At 42.2% G+C, this 13,260-nt stretch overlaps 2 protein-coding genes across 2 annotated transcripts; one reads left to right on the forward strand and one right to left on the reverse strand.

Annotated features, from left to right (window-relative positions):
- Nucleotides 1–845: 845 nt before the first annotated feature.
- Nucleotides 846–6,744, forward strand: irf3 (interferon regulatory factor 3). Its single transcript, XM_069664975.1, has 11 exons — nt 846–920; nt 1,852–2,018; nt 2,135–2,306; nt 2,847–2,920; nt 3,006–3,063; nt 3,156–3,221; nt 3,318–3,563; nt 3,746–3,836; nt 5,281–5,570; nt 5,653–5,771; nt 6,173–6,744. Exons 2-11 carry the CDS (start codon nt 1,854–1,856, stop codon nt 6,284–6,286), a joined length of 1,395 nt encoding a protein of 464 aa, XP_069521076.1. The 5' UTR covers nt 846–920; nt 1,852–1,853; the 3' UTR covers nt 6,287–6,744.
- A 280-nt stretch (nt 6,745–7,024) lies between these two features.
- Nucleotides 7,025–13,059, reverse strand: LOC138593791 (synembryn-A). The gene is made up of 13 exons (XM_069664877.1): nt 12,837–13,059; nt 12,710–12,757; nt 11,416–11,433; nt 11,194–11,283; nt 10,494–11,104; nt 10,183–10,318; nt 9,858–10,049; nt 9,555–9,649; nt 9,289–9,439; nt 9,101–9,196; nt 8,866–9,010; nt 8,476–8,755; nt 7,025–7,524 (listed from the first exon to the last, which is right to left on the reverse strand). The coding sequence occupies exons 1-13, from the start codon at nt 13,056–13,058 to the stop codon at nt 7,392–7,394; spliced, it is 2,217 nt and encodes a 738-aa protein (XP_069520978.1). The 5' UTR covers nt 13,059; the 3' UTR covers nt 7,025–7,391.
- Between the last annotated feature and the right edge of the window lie 201 nt (nt 13,060–13,260).

Genomic DNA, 13,260 nt, shown 5'->3' on the forward strand with positions numbered 1-13,260 from the left:
TTCATCACTGTTTGTGAGGACATTTCAGCTGATATAAGGGTTACAATTAAATTCCCAACTATTGTTGTTTCACTTGGATGTTTGACCCTCGTCGCACACATGAAAGCTCACATTTATCTGATCTTAAGTTCCTCTGTGCTCACCTTTAATCTAATTTAACAGTGCACCTACGAGTGTATTGTCCAACTTAAATAATACTAATGTGGAAACTTTAGGCCTTGTAAAAAAATAGTTTATACTCAAAGTTTAATTTTTAGCATCCAGTAGTTAAAAATATGCAAATCCACAGCCTCTGGATTTTTAAATGAATTAATTTCCACATAGTTGATTAAAGTTTTGTCTGATAAGATAAATTTTACTGAGGGGGGAATTCATTCAGCTCAAATGTCAGAGAAAAGTAAAAAGGGTAATCAAGTGGTAAGTAGAAATACAAACAATAAGCTAACATTAACAATAATAATAATGATTATATTTATAATAACAAAATACACTTTTATACCTTTCATTTATCTAGATATGATTTTAAGACCATATGCCATAAATTGGTGTACAGATTAGGGCTTGGGGATATATTGTATCTCACAGAGGGCTCTCACAAGTATAGAAACATATAAACGTGTGTGTGCGTGTGTGTGTGTGTGTGTGTGTGTTCGACCCCACCTAGCGGGCCCGGCCAGTATTAAACTGCCTCTGACGTCACATCTGGAAAACGAAACTGAGACTCGGAGTTTCCCAAGAATACCACACGGAGTTTAATCTGGCGATATTTAAAGAATCTGGCAGCTGGGATTCAGTGACAGTTTGTCAGACAGCTTCAGATACTACTACGCATACTTCGCTGTTATCGTGTTTCTGACTTTGAAAACGACAGCACGTGAACTCAACACTCAGCTGCACCAGCGGAGAGCTCGTCGCTCCAGGTAGGAGAGAGGTTGTTATTAAAGCTGTCATCGATGCTGTAATGAGTTTAAATCTTGTCGCTGTTGTTAAATTGTTGGCTAATATGATAGACCTACATAGTTGGTACACGTTGTACTTTGGTATTTTTAAACAAAGCACATTTTAAATTGTTCTGAAACGCATCAAAACAATGAAACAGCCAGATCAAATATAGCATTACTGCTACTTAAGTGAAATATTTCTCTTTTTGCAAGGAGTCAGTCTTCAGAATGAGTATTAATTTTACCCTCATGATGAAATTAATTTTACTATTACAATTAAAGTGCTTAAACATCAAATTTTGCATGCGTTTTTTGTTTCTTTGTACTCATATTAGAGTATTTCAGTCAATTTGAATCAATCAATCAATTATTTATGTAGCAAAATGATAAATTTACCTCAGGACACGTTAAATAACAATGCATGGTATTCAGTGCTGCAGACCAGATTTCATATCCGCCTGCTTCCTCTTTCCTCCCTTTTAGAAATTGAATTAAAAAAAAAAATCCCTCATGCTGAAACATCACAAATCTTAGAAAATAGATTTCATACATGTAAATGAATCGTTCATTCACACATGTTAAACTGTTATTGCTTTTTATTGCATTTGCTCCTTTGTGCTTCTACTAACACTAATATTTGTTGTTACATTTTCAGCACAAATTAGTTGTAAAATGACTAAACAGTGCCCTCTACTGGTGACCTGAAAATTGTATTGCTAATACTGTATAAAAGTATATGAAAAATGATGATTTAATACTCAGCCTTGATTCTTTCTGCTTTTGACTGCTGTATCAACGCAAGGTACTCTGGGTAATGATAGCTAGACTACTGATGAGTTGCTTTGGTTACGATGACTGAAGACTAACAGCAGACAAATGCAAAGCTGACTTTTTTTTCTTGCTCTTGCAGACATGTCTCATTCTAAACCTCTGCTCATCCCGTGGCTGCGGGCTAAGATCGACAGCGGAAAGTATTTTGGCGTTCAGTGGATGAACCTTGAGCGCACATTGTTCTCCATCCCGTGGAAACATGCTTTAAGACAGGACTCCTCAGACACTGACATACTCATCTTTAAGGTAATCATCATCTTAATTAATTACATTTAAAAAAGTGTTCTGCACAGGAACAATCATTTTAAGAACCCATTAGTCCGCCGCAGTGTGTTATTCTTTTACCTGTTCCTTCCCTGCAGGCCTGGGCGGAGGTGAGTGGTAACGGCCGGGCTCATGGAGAGGCCTCGGTGTGGAAGAGGAACTTCCGCAGCGCCCTGCGAGCCAAAGGTTTCAAACTGGTCTCTGACAACAAGAACGACGCCGCACACCCCCATAAAGTGTTCCGCTGGCCGGAGGAGTCGGGATCAGGAAGTGAGGATCTACCTTTTACTGTAGTGCATAACAGGCAACTTTAAATAAGTTGTGTGTGATTCTCTGGCACCTGGCGTGAAAAATACACAACAAAATACAGTTCTTCAGCTTGCAAAATCCAATTCCCATTTATCTTGCAGTTTTAATCATGCAAAATTATTCAGCTTGTTTGTAATCACTGTAGTTCCAAGTAGGGGGAGGCATCAGTTGTTTTTGTGATGTTATTGTGCTGCTGCAAATTAGAGAAATACAAGAACACAAAGTACAGTAAATGCACCATTACTCTACTGCTGATTTATTCTCACATCTGGGTTATGTTTGGATTTAAAATTACACACACAGAACACATCTGATCGCCTCCTTCCCTCGATCTTAGTCTTTATCCTGCACACCTCTGGTTTGTAAAATATAGAGCGTCCAAGTCAATACCATTTGTGAAGGGGATTATCAGATTTACGGGGCGTTTCTGAGGGGAATATAAATGATTAATAGATGTTAAGCAGCAGATTGTAACTGAGCTCTTTGATTTCTCTCTGAAAGGGAACTCGACTGCTGGATCCCAGGACCAAGATGACCCTGATTTGTTTGAGGATTGTGGCTTTCCTACACAAGAAGTAAGCCTCTGCACAAGAAGGTAAATGTTACTACTGAAAAATGTTACATATGAACTCATTTGGATGTGTGTCTGTGATATTTCAGAGCCAGGTTGTCCCATGCTTTGAAGACATCTTTCAGCAAGAAGAACGAGGGATTTCTGGTAAGGGAGTTTGTATCTTTCTGAATTTATCATTAATTTTAAAGCGAGGAATGCGCTTCTCTGAATGTTTCTGATCTAAAATTTGCCTGCAGAATCCACTGTGCGCCCGGATCTTCTCCAGGAGTGTCTAGAGGGACTGAATATTGGCCCTGAGACAGGTAGACTCATCCTCCTCGGCTCATCCTCTCCTCCTCTCTGCTGCAGAACGAGCACAAAACACTTTCTCACAAACAGTTTCTCCAACTTTTCCACAGAGGGCATCGCAGCCTTCGAGCCTCCTCCCGAGCAACAGCAGCTCCAAAGCCAGGCTGTGATTGGTGCACACGCGTTTCCTGGGCAACAGCAGTATCCAGTAATGTTTGAGGGTGCAGTCGTGGAAGCTGGGTTACCCGAGCAACCAGCGTGTCCAATGGAGGGAGCTGTGGGCGGGGCTTTGAATGAAGAGCTGGTGGAGCAGTTCCTGCGTACTATAAACGAGGCCAGGGATGGAAACACTTTCAGTAAGTTGGTGGATGATACGGTTAAAATGAATTTTACAATCAATCAAGAATTACAATAAAATAGAAATCGGTTTATTTCATACCCCATCACAACATTATAGTATAATTAATAATGTGTTATAAGTGGGAACATGATTAAAAGAGCATATTTTCACACACTTTCCCTCTTTATGAATCCTTAGAGACTCAGTTCAGGATATCAGTGTACTACAGAGGAGTGAAGGTGTCGGAGCAGCTGGTTGAGAATGAAAATGGATTTCGCTTAGTCTACAGGTAACATTAAAATGAAGCTCTAAGATAACATGACAAATATTCAATGTCACCTGTTCAGCTTAAACTAAGCCGTTCTGTTAAAGTCATAGTTTGATGTGTTTAGAAATATACAATGCATTATCTTTTCATGGGTGAGAAATGAGTAGGTTTATATCACTCTCATCTGTAAGGAAAGCATGTACATGTAGCTGGAGGCAGGAGCCGATTAGCCTAGCTTAGCATGAAGGCATGAAACGGGGGGGAACAGCTAGCTAAATCAGCTAACAAGCCCTTCTAAAGCTCCTTAATAAACATGATCTTTTTGTGTTTATTCTTTTGTCTGTGGTTTAGCTTTTTGGTCAGTTAAGCTAACCTTCTGACTTTCTAATGATATCAAACTATTCCTTTAACTATTACAGCTGACTTGAAGCTAAATAAACTAGCTAACTGTAACAAAACCTGCTAGACAGCTTTCTACAGGTCTGTTAATGCATTGAATGCATTATATCTCGCTTGTTTAATCTTCTGTTTGTAGCATAGCTTTGAGCCAAGCTAACCACCTCCTGGCATAAGCTACATATTTAATGTACAGATATGAGAGTAATATCAATCTCATTTAACTGTCTGCAAGAAATAATTTTTCTGTCTGTATAGTTAGCTTGTAGCCTAGCTTCAGCTTTTCACAAACCTGCGAACCAGCCCTTTTAATGCTCCCTAATAGAAACGTTTGATATTTTTTGTTTAGTCATGTGTTTGTTGCTTAGCTTAATGCTAAGCTAAGCTTACCATCACCCGGCTGGTGCTAAACATTTACTGTACATATGTGAGTGGTATCGATCTTCTCATTTAACCCACAGCAAGAAAGCATTTTTTCCATATATATGGTAAATATGTAGCTTGAGCCAGGCTCTGATTAGCCTAGCTTAGCATAAAGACTTGGAACAGGGGAAAGAAGCTAGCTTGACTTTATCCAAATGTTAACATAATCTGCTAACCAGCTCTTCTAAAGCGATCCAACAAACAGGTTTTTATATTTTTGTTTAATCTTTGATCTATTTGTGCTAAGCTAACATCAACTGGCTGTAGTTAGATATCTACTGTACAGACAGTGAGTGGTATCAATCCTCTCATTTGACTCATCAAAAAAGCCATTATTAATGTCTGTATGGTAAGAATGTAGCTTGAGCCAGGAGCTGCATAGCTTAGCTTAGCATAAAGACTGAAAACAGGGGAAACTAGCCTGGCTCTTTCAGAATGTTACAAAATCTGCTTACCCACCCTTCCAAGGCTCACTAATTAATACTCTTTTTATCTCTTTAGTTTAATCCTTTGTTTGCAGTATAGCTTACGACTGCCTGTTACATATTTACTGTGCAGATCTTAGAGTGTTATTAATCCTCAAAATGTCAAACTATTCCAGCCATTTAACTTGAAATCTAATGATTTAATGTTGTCATCACATCAGGCCTGAGCTCATCGAGACAGTTTTGGATCACGAGTCGGGCCTCTCGCTGGTTTCTCTGCCAAGCCCTGGAGCCATGCTGGACCAAACCCAAGCCAAACTGACCCAGCGCATTCTGGACAAGATGGGCGATGGTTTGGACGTGGGCGTGTCAGGCCCTGTGGTCTACAGCCAGCGACGGGGGGAAATCAAAGCTTTTTGGAGCCTCTCCAAGTATGACAGCAGCAGACAGAGCCAAGAGATTTGTAAACTGCATCCTGAACCACTGTTCCAGTTCAAGGACTTTCTACAAGGTGGGTGACAGTTTGTTTTAGCTTACCTTTGAATATATGTGCTGTCGCCTTGATGTAGTGATTGATCATCTATTCCCTCCAGGAATATTAAGCTTCATTAACGGGGGAGACTCGCCTCCCTACTCCCTCTTCTTCTGCCTCGGGGAGAAGTGGCCTGACCCACAGAGCAGGCCTTGGGAGAAGAAACTCATCACAGTGGAGGTGAGACAGCCTGTAAATTATTAAAGTGTTCGGACAGTGTTGTGCTCTCAAAGACCTTAAAGCAATATTTCACTCTTGGCAGAGATTTATTTTTGGCTGCACTAACCTTATAGCTTCAAGAGTGATCAAAGCCCTGAAATTGCTCACTAAAGGGAGCTGCACTTTTCAAGAGGCAATTTTTGACACAGTATTGATTAATAGCTCTGTGGGAGGACAGCGTTGACAGCTGATCCCTGCGGCGTGAAAGCCTCTGCAACAGGAGCGCATGCTGAGAAGTAAAACGTTCAAACAAAAAGTTACAGAAAGTGACTGACAGATCTCATTGCGACAGCTTTCTTGAATTTTATGGCTCCAATTAGCTTTCATGCAACTTCAACTTCCTTTTTTTCTCTCCGTGTCAGGTGGTCCTGACCTCGATGGAGCTGCTAAAGACCATGGCTGTGGTAGGCGGCTCCTCCTCGCTGCAGTCTGTGGAGCTGCAGATTTCTATTGAAGAGATGATGGAGCAGTACTGACGCTCTGTGCTGCGCATGAAGAAAGTCATTGTTTACTCATTTTTTTTATATTTTAATGCTCCACCAAACAGATCAGCCAGCAATTATGATATTAATATTTGATGTATGGTATTGGTGATTATATTTAAGGTGCAACATGTACAATTTTTAACATAATTATGTGCTTTTTAATGAATTTACACTGATTTTGTTAAATAATAAAGAGACCAATCTGTGATTTAAGAGTATTTTTGACATCACAGAAATGACTGGTGCTACATACATTTCTTAGATATCCTGCAACTTTCTGCTGCTGAAAAAACCAGCTAAATAGAAGAGCTCTGTCACTCAACTCAAGAGGTAACGGTGACTCTTCTCAGTCGTTCTCATTCTTTCATTGTAAGTTTGTGCTGCACTGTTTTTTGTAGATTTAGAAAATCAGCAATCTTCCCTCACTGGAGAGAAAGTTACCCTATGAGTTTCAGTCAAAGATGTACTTTCATTAAAAGCCCATCATAAAAACTAATTCTGTGCACATAGTGATAGTTTTGTAACAACCATTAAAACCCTCTAAAACTAACAGTGAAGCCTTGAACTCAACTGATGCTGCAGATGTGATCAGAGCATCTGAAATCAGCTCTTGTATCACATGAAACCCAAACACACAACAGAGCACAGTGTGCGACATATGAAACAAAACAGCACAAAGTGTAGAGAAAGAAGATGGATATATGCCTTGCAGATGTTTATTTTGTTTTGTTCTGGATGTAAGTTCACAGCTGACCAGTGAGTGTGGATCAGATGCAGCCTAATCTGACTGAAGCAGCGCTAAAGAAGGGACTGAATTTAATGACATTAAAGTACACATGATATCAGTACAAACAACACGACTTCAAGACATGATTTAAATAATGGTGGATATTATTTTGTTACCATGAATCGGTGACCATGAATTCAAAGACATTTTAAAAACCCAGCTTTTATATCCTCTCCTGAGTGAATTTAGTTTCATATCAGCTGGCAGGATGAGAGCTACATCACTTTGTTAAGTTGTCCACACATTCACAAAAAATATTTAAGCTATTTCAAACTAAAGAAATTCAATCAATTGAATATTTGCCGTGTTTCAGTTCTTCCCTCCGTCTCCGTCGTTCTCGGACTCAGACTCGGCCTCCTCGGTGAGGGAGTTTTCCCTCAGCCCCGACATCGGGACCAGCTTCCCCTCCGAGTTCACTCCCATCGGCTGGATGATTTTGTCTCTGCAGAACAAATAAAACACATGGACCATTTATTCTTTCACCTTGTTCTCAGTCAAAAATAAATATAAAATATTATGATTAATAAAATGACAAATGTATATCTATAGTAGCAGTTAAGTTGTTGTAATGCTGTAGTAACTGAGATTTAACAGGTACTTTCGCCTCTTCCTCACTCTTACTTCATTTAAATTAAGAAGTTTGGACCTATAGGGTTTAGGGGAGGAAACAATTAATTTTCAGAGCTGGAAGTAAACACAACCCAACTTATTTTTAATGTATTAAAATCTCTTTAATTGTTTCCTTGATTAATGTATTTAAAGAGACCGATAAACCAGACAGTTTGCTCTTAAAGGGCCAGTTCGACGATTTTCAACCTCAGTCCTATCATGCTGTTATGGGAGGGAAAAATGAAATTTGGCTCTGAGCCTTTGGAGGACGCTATCCGCTTCTCCAACGGGCCGTGAAAAACCTCCCCTAGACTACATAAAACGCACCATCTGGCGGAGGCCAGAGAGCTTGCTAAACTACACTTCCTCAATCTAGGACGCCGCCTCCGATGTCATGTCTCGTTCAAAATCGCCAGGTTTGAAATGTAGACTGCAGACCTGAAGATTTTTTAGGTGATCCACCGGTATATTCTCATCATATTTTGGATTCTGTCCCGCTCTGAGCCATTGCCTGCAGTGAAAACGGTAGTATTTCACTCCAGCGTCTCTCGCTGGGCCGTTCCTTTCAGAGGGAGGGGTGCAATGCACGCTGGGTGTTTTAGAAATGTAGAATGGAGGACATCACGAGCTGTTTGTACAACTTTCTCCACAGCTATGGCTGTATATTATTGCTTCTATCGATTATAGAGAACACCAGCTTTGACCGACAGTGGCTTTTTCCAGGGGCAAATTTCTCCTTTGAACACCATTAATAAAGGGTTGTTTAAGAGATCATATCACTGACCTCGACAGCTTGTTGAAGAGCATGATCAGCCTCTTGGCCTCCTCCTCCTTCTCCTCTTCTGTCATTCCCTCCATGGGGTCCGGCTGCTCTGCCTCCACCCGCCCCGTCACCGGGTTGACGCGATCTTTGACCTGCCGGTACTCCTCCGTGTCCGAGTCCGAGTCGCTGGAGTACTGCGTGTCAGAGCTGAGGGTCCTGGACGTCTGGCCGCCCAGCAGACCCCTGGTGGCTAGCAGGCCCGCTGCGTTCCCGTAGCCTGTGTACTTGACAAAACGTCTCACTGGAAAGAGAAAAGAGGATGATTTATTTGACTGACAAAGCCTTGTATTTTATGACTGAAAATTGTGCTGTAAACAAACCCTTATTCAGAGTGATAATGTCCTTTGTTACCATTTTCCTTGCAGAGGACAAAGATGAGGTCAGCAGCGCAGTGTTTCAGGTCTGTGTCCAGATGAGTCATGAGACGGATCAGACGACTCTTCACTGTGGAGCCTTCCTCCGGCCGGTGGGAAACGTCTCTCAGAGGAGGCAGGATCTAAACAATTATTAATAAATCATTATTTCAGTTTCATGTAATATAGTAAGAATCAGAATGTGACAAGGTTTCATCTTGCTGGATGATTACATGTTTCCTGACGTATTGGCGCGTTTCTCTGTGGGCCCTGCAGCTCTCTGTCAGCAGGTTGAGGACTGGGGTCAGCTTCTCTTTGACCTTATCACCCTGAAAACACACAAACAAGAAAGACTTCGAATTATCTCTTTTTAGAAACAAACTCCTTTAGCCTTCTCTCTGTGTTTTACGTTCTCCCTCACCAACTCCAGGCGTCTCTCCATGAACAGCAGCAGGATGTGGACACAGTCCATGTTGACGCTGTGGCTCTGCTCGGGCTGGGCCCGCGGAGTAGCCACCAGCAGCACATCGAGACACTGCAGAGGCAGCGCTGACAGCAGGTTGACTGTGTGACTGAGAGAGGATCAGAGGGACACAGGGATTTGCATGATGGATTATTATTATTGAATAATGGCACGACAAAAAACATTAATTCCTTCCGTCCAACTCCGCTCAGGCTCATGCTCACCCCTGCAGTTCATCGGTGTCATCAGAAAGCGTGCACTTCCTCATTAGGCAGAGACGCAAGATGGCCACAAGGTGTCGGTAAAGAGATGCGTCTTCCTGAGGGAGGAGAAAAAGCACAAGTCACATTCAAGATAAACTGGGCTTATATGATCCAAAATAGAAATAATCTTTTGAGTACAGCTGACGATACAGGTCATGGGAGGACTGATTCTGGGTCTATCTTTTCTTCTGCAGACTTTTAATGTCCTCAAACATCCCACCTGAAGGGCTGAAAGCCTCATTAAGAACCCATAATCACACAGACCTCACTCGGCTCCTGCCTGTGCGCGCTGTAGGTGATGTTAAAGAGGATTTTGAGGATCTCTATGACGCGTTGAGAGGCTTCCAGTGAGATGGGTTCTGCTGCTGCTGGGCCCAGCGCACACTCATACTGGTCCTTCCACTGAACCTCCAGGCAGCTCTCCAGGGCTGTGGTCAGGATGGAGACACCTCCCTCCTGGAAGAGCAGCATAACAAGCATGAGAGCGGGAAGGAAGCCAGGACGGATGTGTAAAGCAATGATATATTCACTAAAATATATAACAGACTACATAATAAATACAGTAACTTTAAAAGTTAGGTCATGTGACCTGTTGCAGCTGAGTTCTGAGCTCGGGCCGTAGCGCCGTCATGAGGAACATGAGGCGTAGTTCATAAAACTGAACACTGGAGGGAGATGAAGAGCTCATACTGGAGGAGAGACGCTCTGTGAGGCCACACATGAGTCTGAAGGAGGAAAAAATCAGGTTAGCTGTGTGGAAATGTTTTTGATTTGTACATCTTTCTTTGCTGAACTTTTTCATAACATCACTTGAAATCTGCTCACAACTAAGTGATAATGAGAGATTATATAGAGCAAAAGAAAAAAGTTGAACTGTATGTTGTCTGTGAGATATCCCACCTAAGCACACTGAACCTCTCCTGAGCCCAGGTGCTGTTGTAAACCACGTTACACAGCACCTTCATGGCCTCTTTTCTCTGCGCCTCCTCTCCCGACTCCCCTTCCTCCTCCTCCTCTTCCTCCCCGTCCATCTTGCTCTCTCTGCGGTCCCTCCTCCCTCGCTCCAGCACCTTGTGGTGATCTCCGGCTCGGTGACTTTCGTTGATGCTGGGCCTGTGGCTCCCGCACCAGCTGATGCTGTCCAGATCTCCGCTGTTGGCGATGCTGACGTCGCTCTTGGCGTCCTCTTCGAAGGTGGAGCTCTCTTCGTTTTGGTCGCTGGCTTCAACGTCGCCTTCGTCCTCGTCTGCGGGACCCTGCAGCACTCTGGCGTCCGCGAGAGAAGCGATGATGTTGTCGTAGAAATCGGGGTCGGGGTCGCCGCCTTCATCACCTGCGTCACTTGTGGTCAGGCCGGCGACTTTAGCCAGAGTGATGAGAGCGCTGTCAGTCACCAAGGGGCCCAGGACCTTCTTGTCTCTGGAGAGGATCCTCAGGGAGCGGAGAGATAATCTCAACACACGACTTTTAACTCCTGTTCTTATGAACCTCACGAGGACAACAGCTAAATTCTGTGGATAAAAACAGACAAATAGACATTAAGATTAATCAATCTTTCCTTAACTAACCTGTGAGCAGGCAGAAAGCGAGTGTCTGGTACCTGTCTGAGGATGAGGTCTCGATTCTCCTGGTCGTACTCGTCACAGTCGGAGTCAGAATCTGTGTACTCCCTCACTTTATTCTTCCTGAACTGGAACAGCAGAGCAAAGAAGGAATAATAGGTTTTACACTTGTTTGCGGTTTCTGTATTACTTAAGGGTGCGCCCATGTGAAATCAAAAACAATACAGGAACAATATTTCTAAACATTGACAGAACTGTACCTCTTCTAGTTTTCTCTTCTGTAGGAGGTGGGCAGTCCGATTTCAGCGAGCAGCGCAGCAGAAAAAAAGAGAAATAATCAGCAAGTAATCGTGTCTCTGCTGTGAATCAGGGACCATATTCACAAAGCGTCCTATCTACACAGCAAAGAGTTTCTTATTAAGAGCTTTTAACAAAGCTGCTCAGTGCAATTTCACTGAGCGACCGAGAGAAGGGCTCCGGCGGGCCGAGCTGCAATGGATTACATATTCATCTGAATCAATGTATAAAATATGTCGACAGTGATTGACAGGTGAGAAGTTTGTGTCCGTTTATGTGATACAAGGGACATTAAAAAGGTCCAGATCAGTTAAACTTAGATTAAAAAAATTATAAATTAAATAAAAAATAAAGAAATTATATTATATATTTTAAAATGTTATTAAAGTAATCTCAAAGAACTCCTTCTCTTTGGCGGCACCTATGGTGATAAACGGGAGCACACTTCACATGATATCCATGAAATTTGTTGCTTTTTCTTTGGATTGTCACTTATTTTTGAAGTTGTATCTGTAGTCATCCATCTTTTCTTTGTTTGTTCAGCCATAGTAGATTACTGTTTACTCGCAACACTTGCAGAGACCGGAGAAGCAGCCGCTTAGCTCCGCCTACCCTCTCTGGCAGACCAACCACGTGTCACTAACTGGGCGCCACTTATGATTTTTTCTGCGAAAGTTGCCACCGACACCATGAAGTCATTACATTTAGAAATTACAATTAGATGATTTCAATTAAATTAACATCAAGTTAAAGTCAAATTCAAATTAAAATGATGCCTTTCTCGACAGACAGACTTGATCGTAGTCAAAATATGCTCTTTAAAGTCCGTATTGTTTTTTCCCACACACAATACCAGCAGCATTTGGCTGACTGTAAGCAGGTCTTTTAGTTGTCCTTTATATTGCCTGTCTTAAACTAAAAACTGAAACATTCAGACCCTCTAATTTCAGGAGTGTGGAGACACTATAGGCCTAAGGATGCTTGTGAATACGGCTCCAGATCTGCTGTGCAATGACTGCAAACAGAGCTGAAAGTGTTGCATAGATTAACACGCTGTATGTTGCACAATGTCAATCACTCTGCCTGTGCTCAATCTGCCTGAGCAAGCACGGAGAGAGGATCAGGGACAACTTATACAGCGGAATTACTAATCACAGACAGATTGTGGGGCAGCGGTGGGGAGGGGTCGAGAGAGAGAAGGAGGAGAGGTGTGAGAAAAGGTTAAAGTTCTGTTAACAGGTGCAGCAACAAACTTACTTTCCTCCGCTCCCTCTCCTCGGCGTCGAAGAAGAAGCACTGGGCGTACTGCGGGAGAGAGAGGGAGACAAAGTAAGGGGCTGGAAATGTCATAAGCAGCAGTGGAAAAGAAAAGATGTTGCGTTACCTCTTTGTTGAACTCCTGCAGCTGTGACTGAACACCGGTCTCATCCCCCTGCTTGATGCAGTGGATAATCCCCTCCAGGTCCACCACCATGTTTACTGCACACACACATATAGGGAGAGGAATAATCATTCGGGCCATAACAAAATTAAAGTTACACAACAATAATGAGGAGGATGGCGGTGGCAGAGGATAGACAGGAGTGAATACAAAGTGAAAAATCATCACGAACAGTATGAGGTTGGAATGTGGACATAAGAGACAGTAAATGAGACGTTTAATAAAATACTTGTTCTGCTACTTTATTACATTATATACACACACATTGAAACAACTACAATAGTTTAGCTGCATATTTTTGTAAACTTACCCTCTCTTTATCTGCCAGGTGATGTATTGTAAGTGCTTTAGTTGAGCTCGTCTCCCG

This window comes from Semicossyphus pulcher, unplaced genomic scaffold (genome assembly GCF_022749685.1).
Source record: "Semicossyphus pulcher isolate SPU_LCO1_2020_fin unplaced genomic scaffold, fSemPul1.0.p SCAF_16, whole genome shotgun sequence".
In the NCBI taxonomy this organism is placed as follows: Eukaryota; Metazoa; Chordata; class Actinopteri; order Labriformes; family Labridae; genus Semicossyphus; species Semicossyphus pulcher.

What these genes read in the sequence shown, in the direction of transcription:
- irf3 (XM_069664975.1), top strand. Translation starts at nt 1,854, where the DNA reads ATGTCTCATTCTAAACCTCTGCTCATCCCGTGGCTGCGGGCTAAGATC. An exon ending in CTGACATACTCATCTTTAAG is followed by an intron (nt 2,019 to 2,134) that starts GTAATCATCATC and finishes CCTTCCCTGCAG; the next exon opens with GCCTGGGCGGAGGTGAGTGG. An exon ending in CAGGGATGGAAACACTTTCA is followed by an intron (nt 3,564 to 3,745) that starts GTAAGTTGGTGG and finishes ATGAATCCTTAG; the next exon opens with AGACTCAGTTCAGGATATCA.
- LOC138593791 (XM_069664877.1), bottom strand. Translation starts at nt 13,058, where the DNA reads ATGATTTTTCACTTTGTATTCACTCCTGTCTATCCTCTGCCACCGCCA. An exon ending in TCAGAACTCAGCTGCAACAG is followed by an intron (nt 10,050 to 10,182) that starts GTCACATGACCT and finishes CTGCTCTTCCAG; the next exon opens with GAGGGAGGTGTCTCCATCCT. An exon ending in GCCAATACGTCAGGAAACAT is followed by an intron (nt 9,011 to 9,100) that starts GTAATCATCCAG and finishes ATAATTGTTTAG; the next exon opens with ATCCTGCCTCCTCTGAGAGA.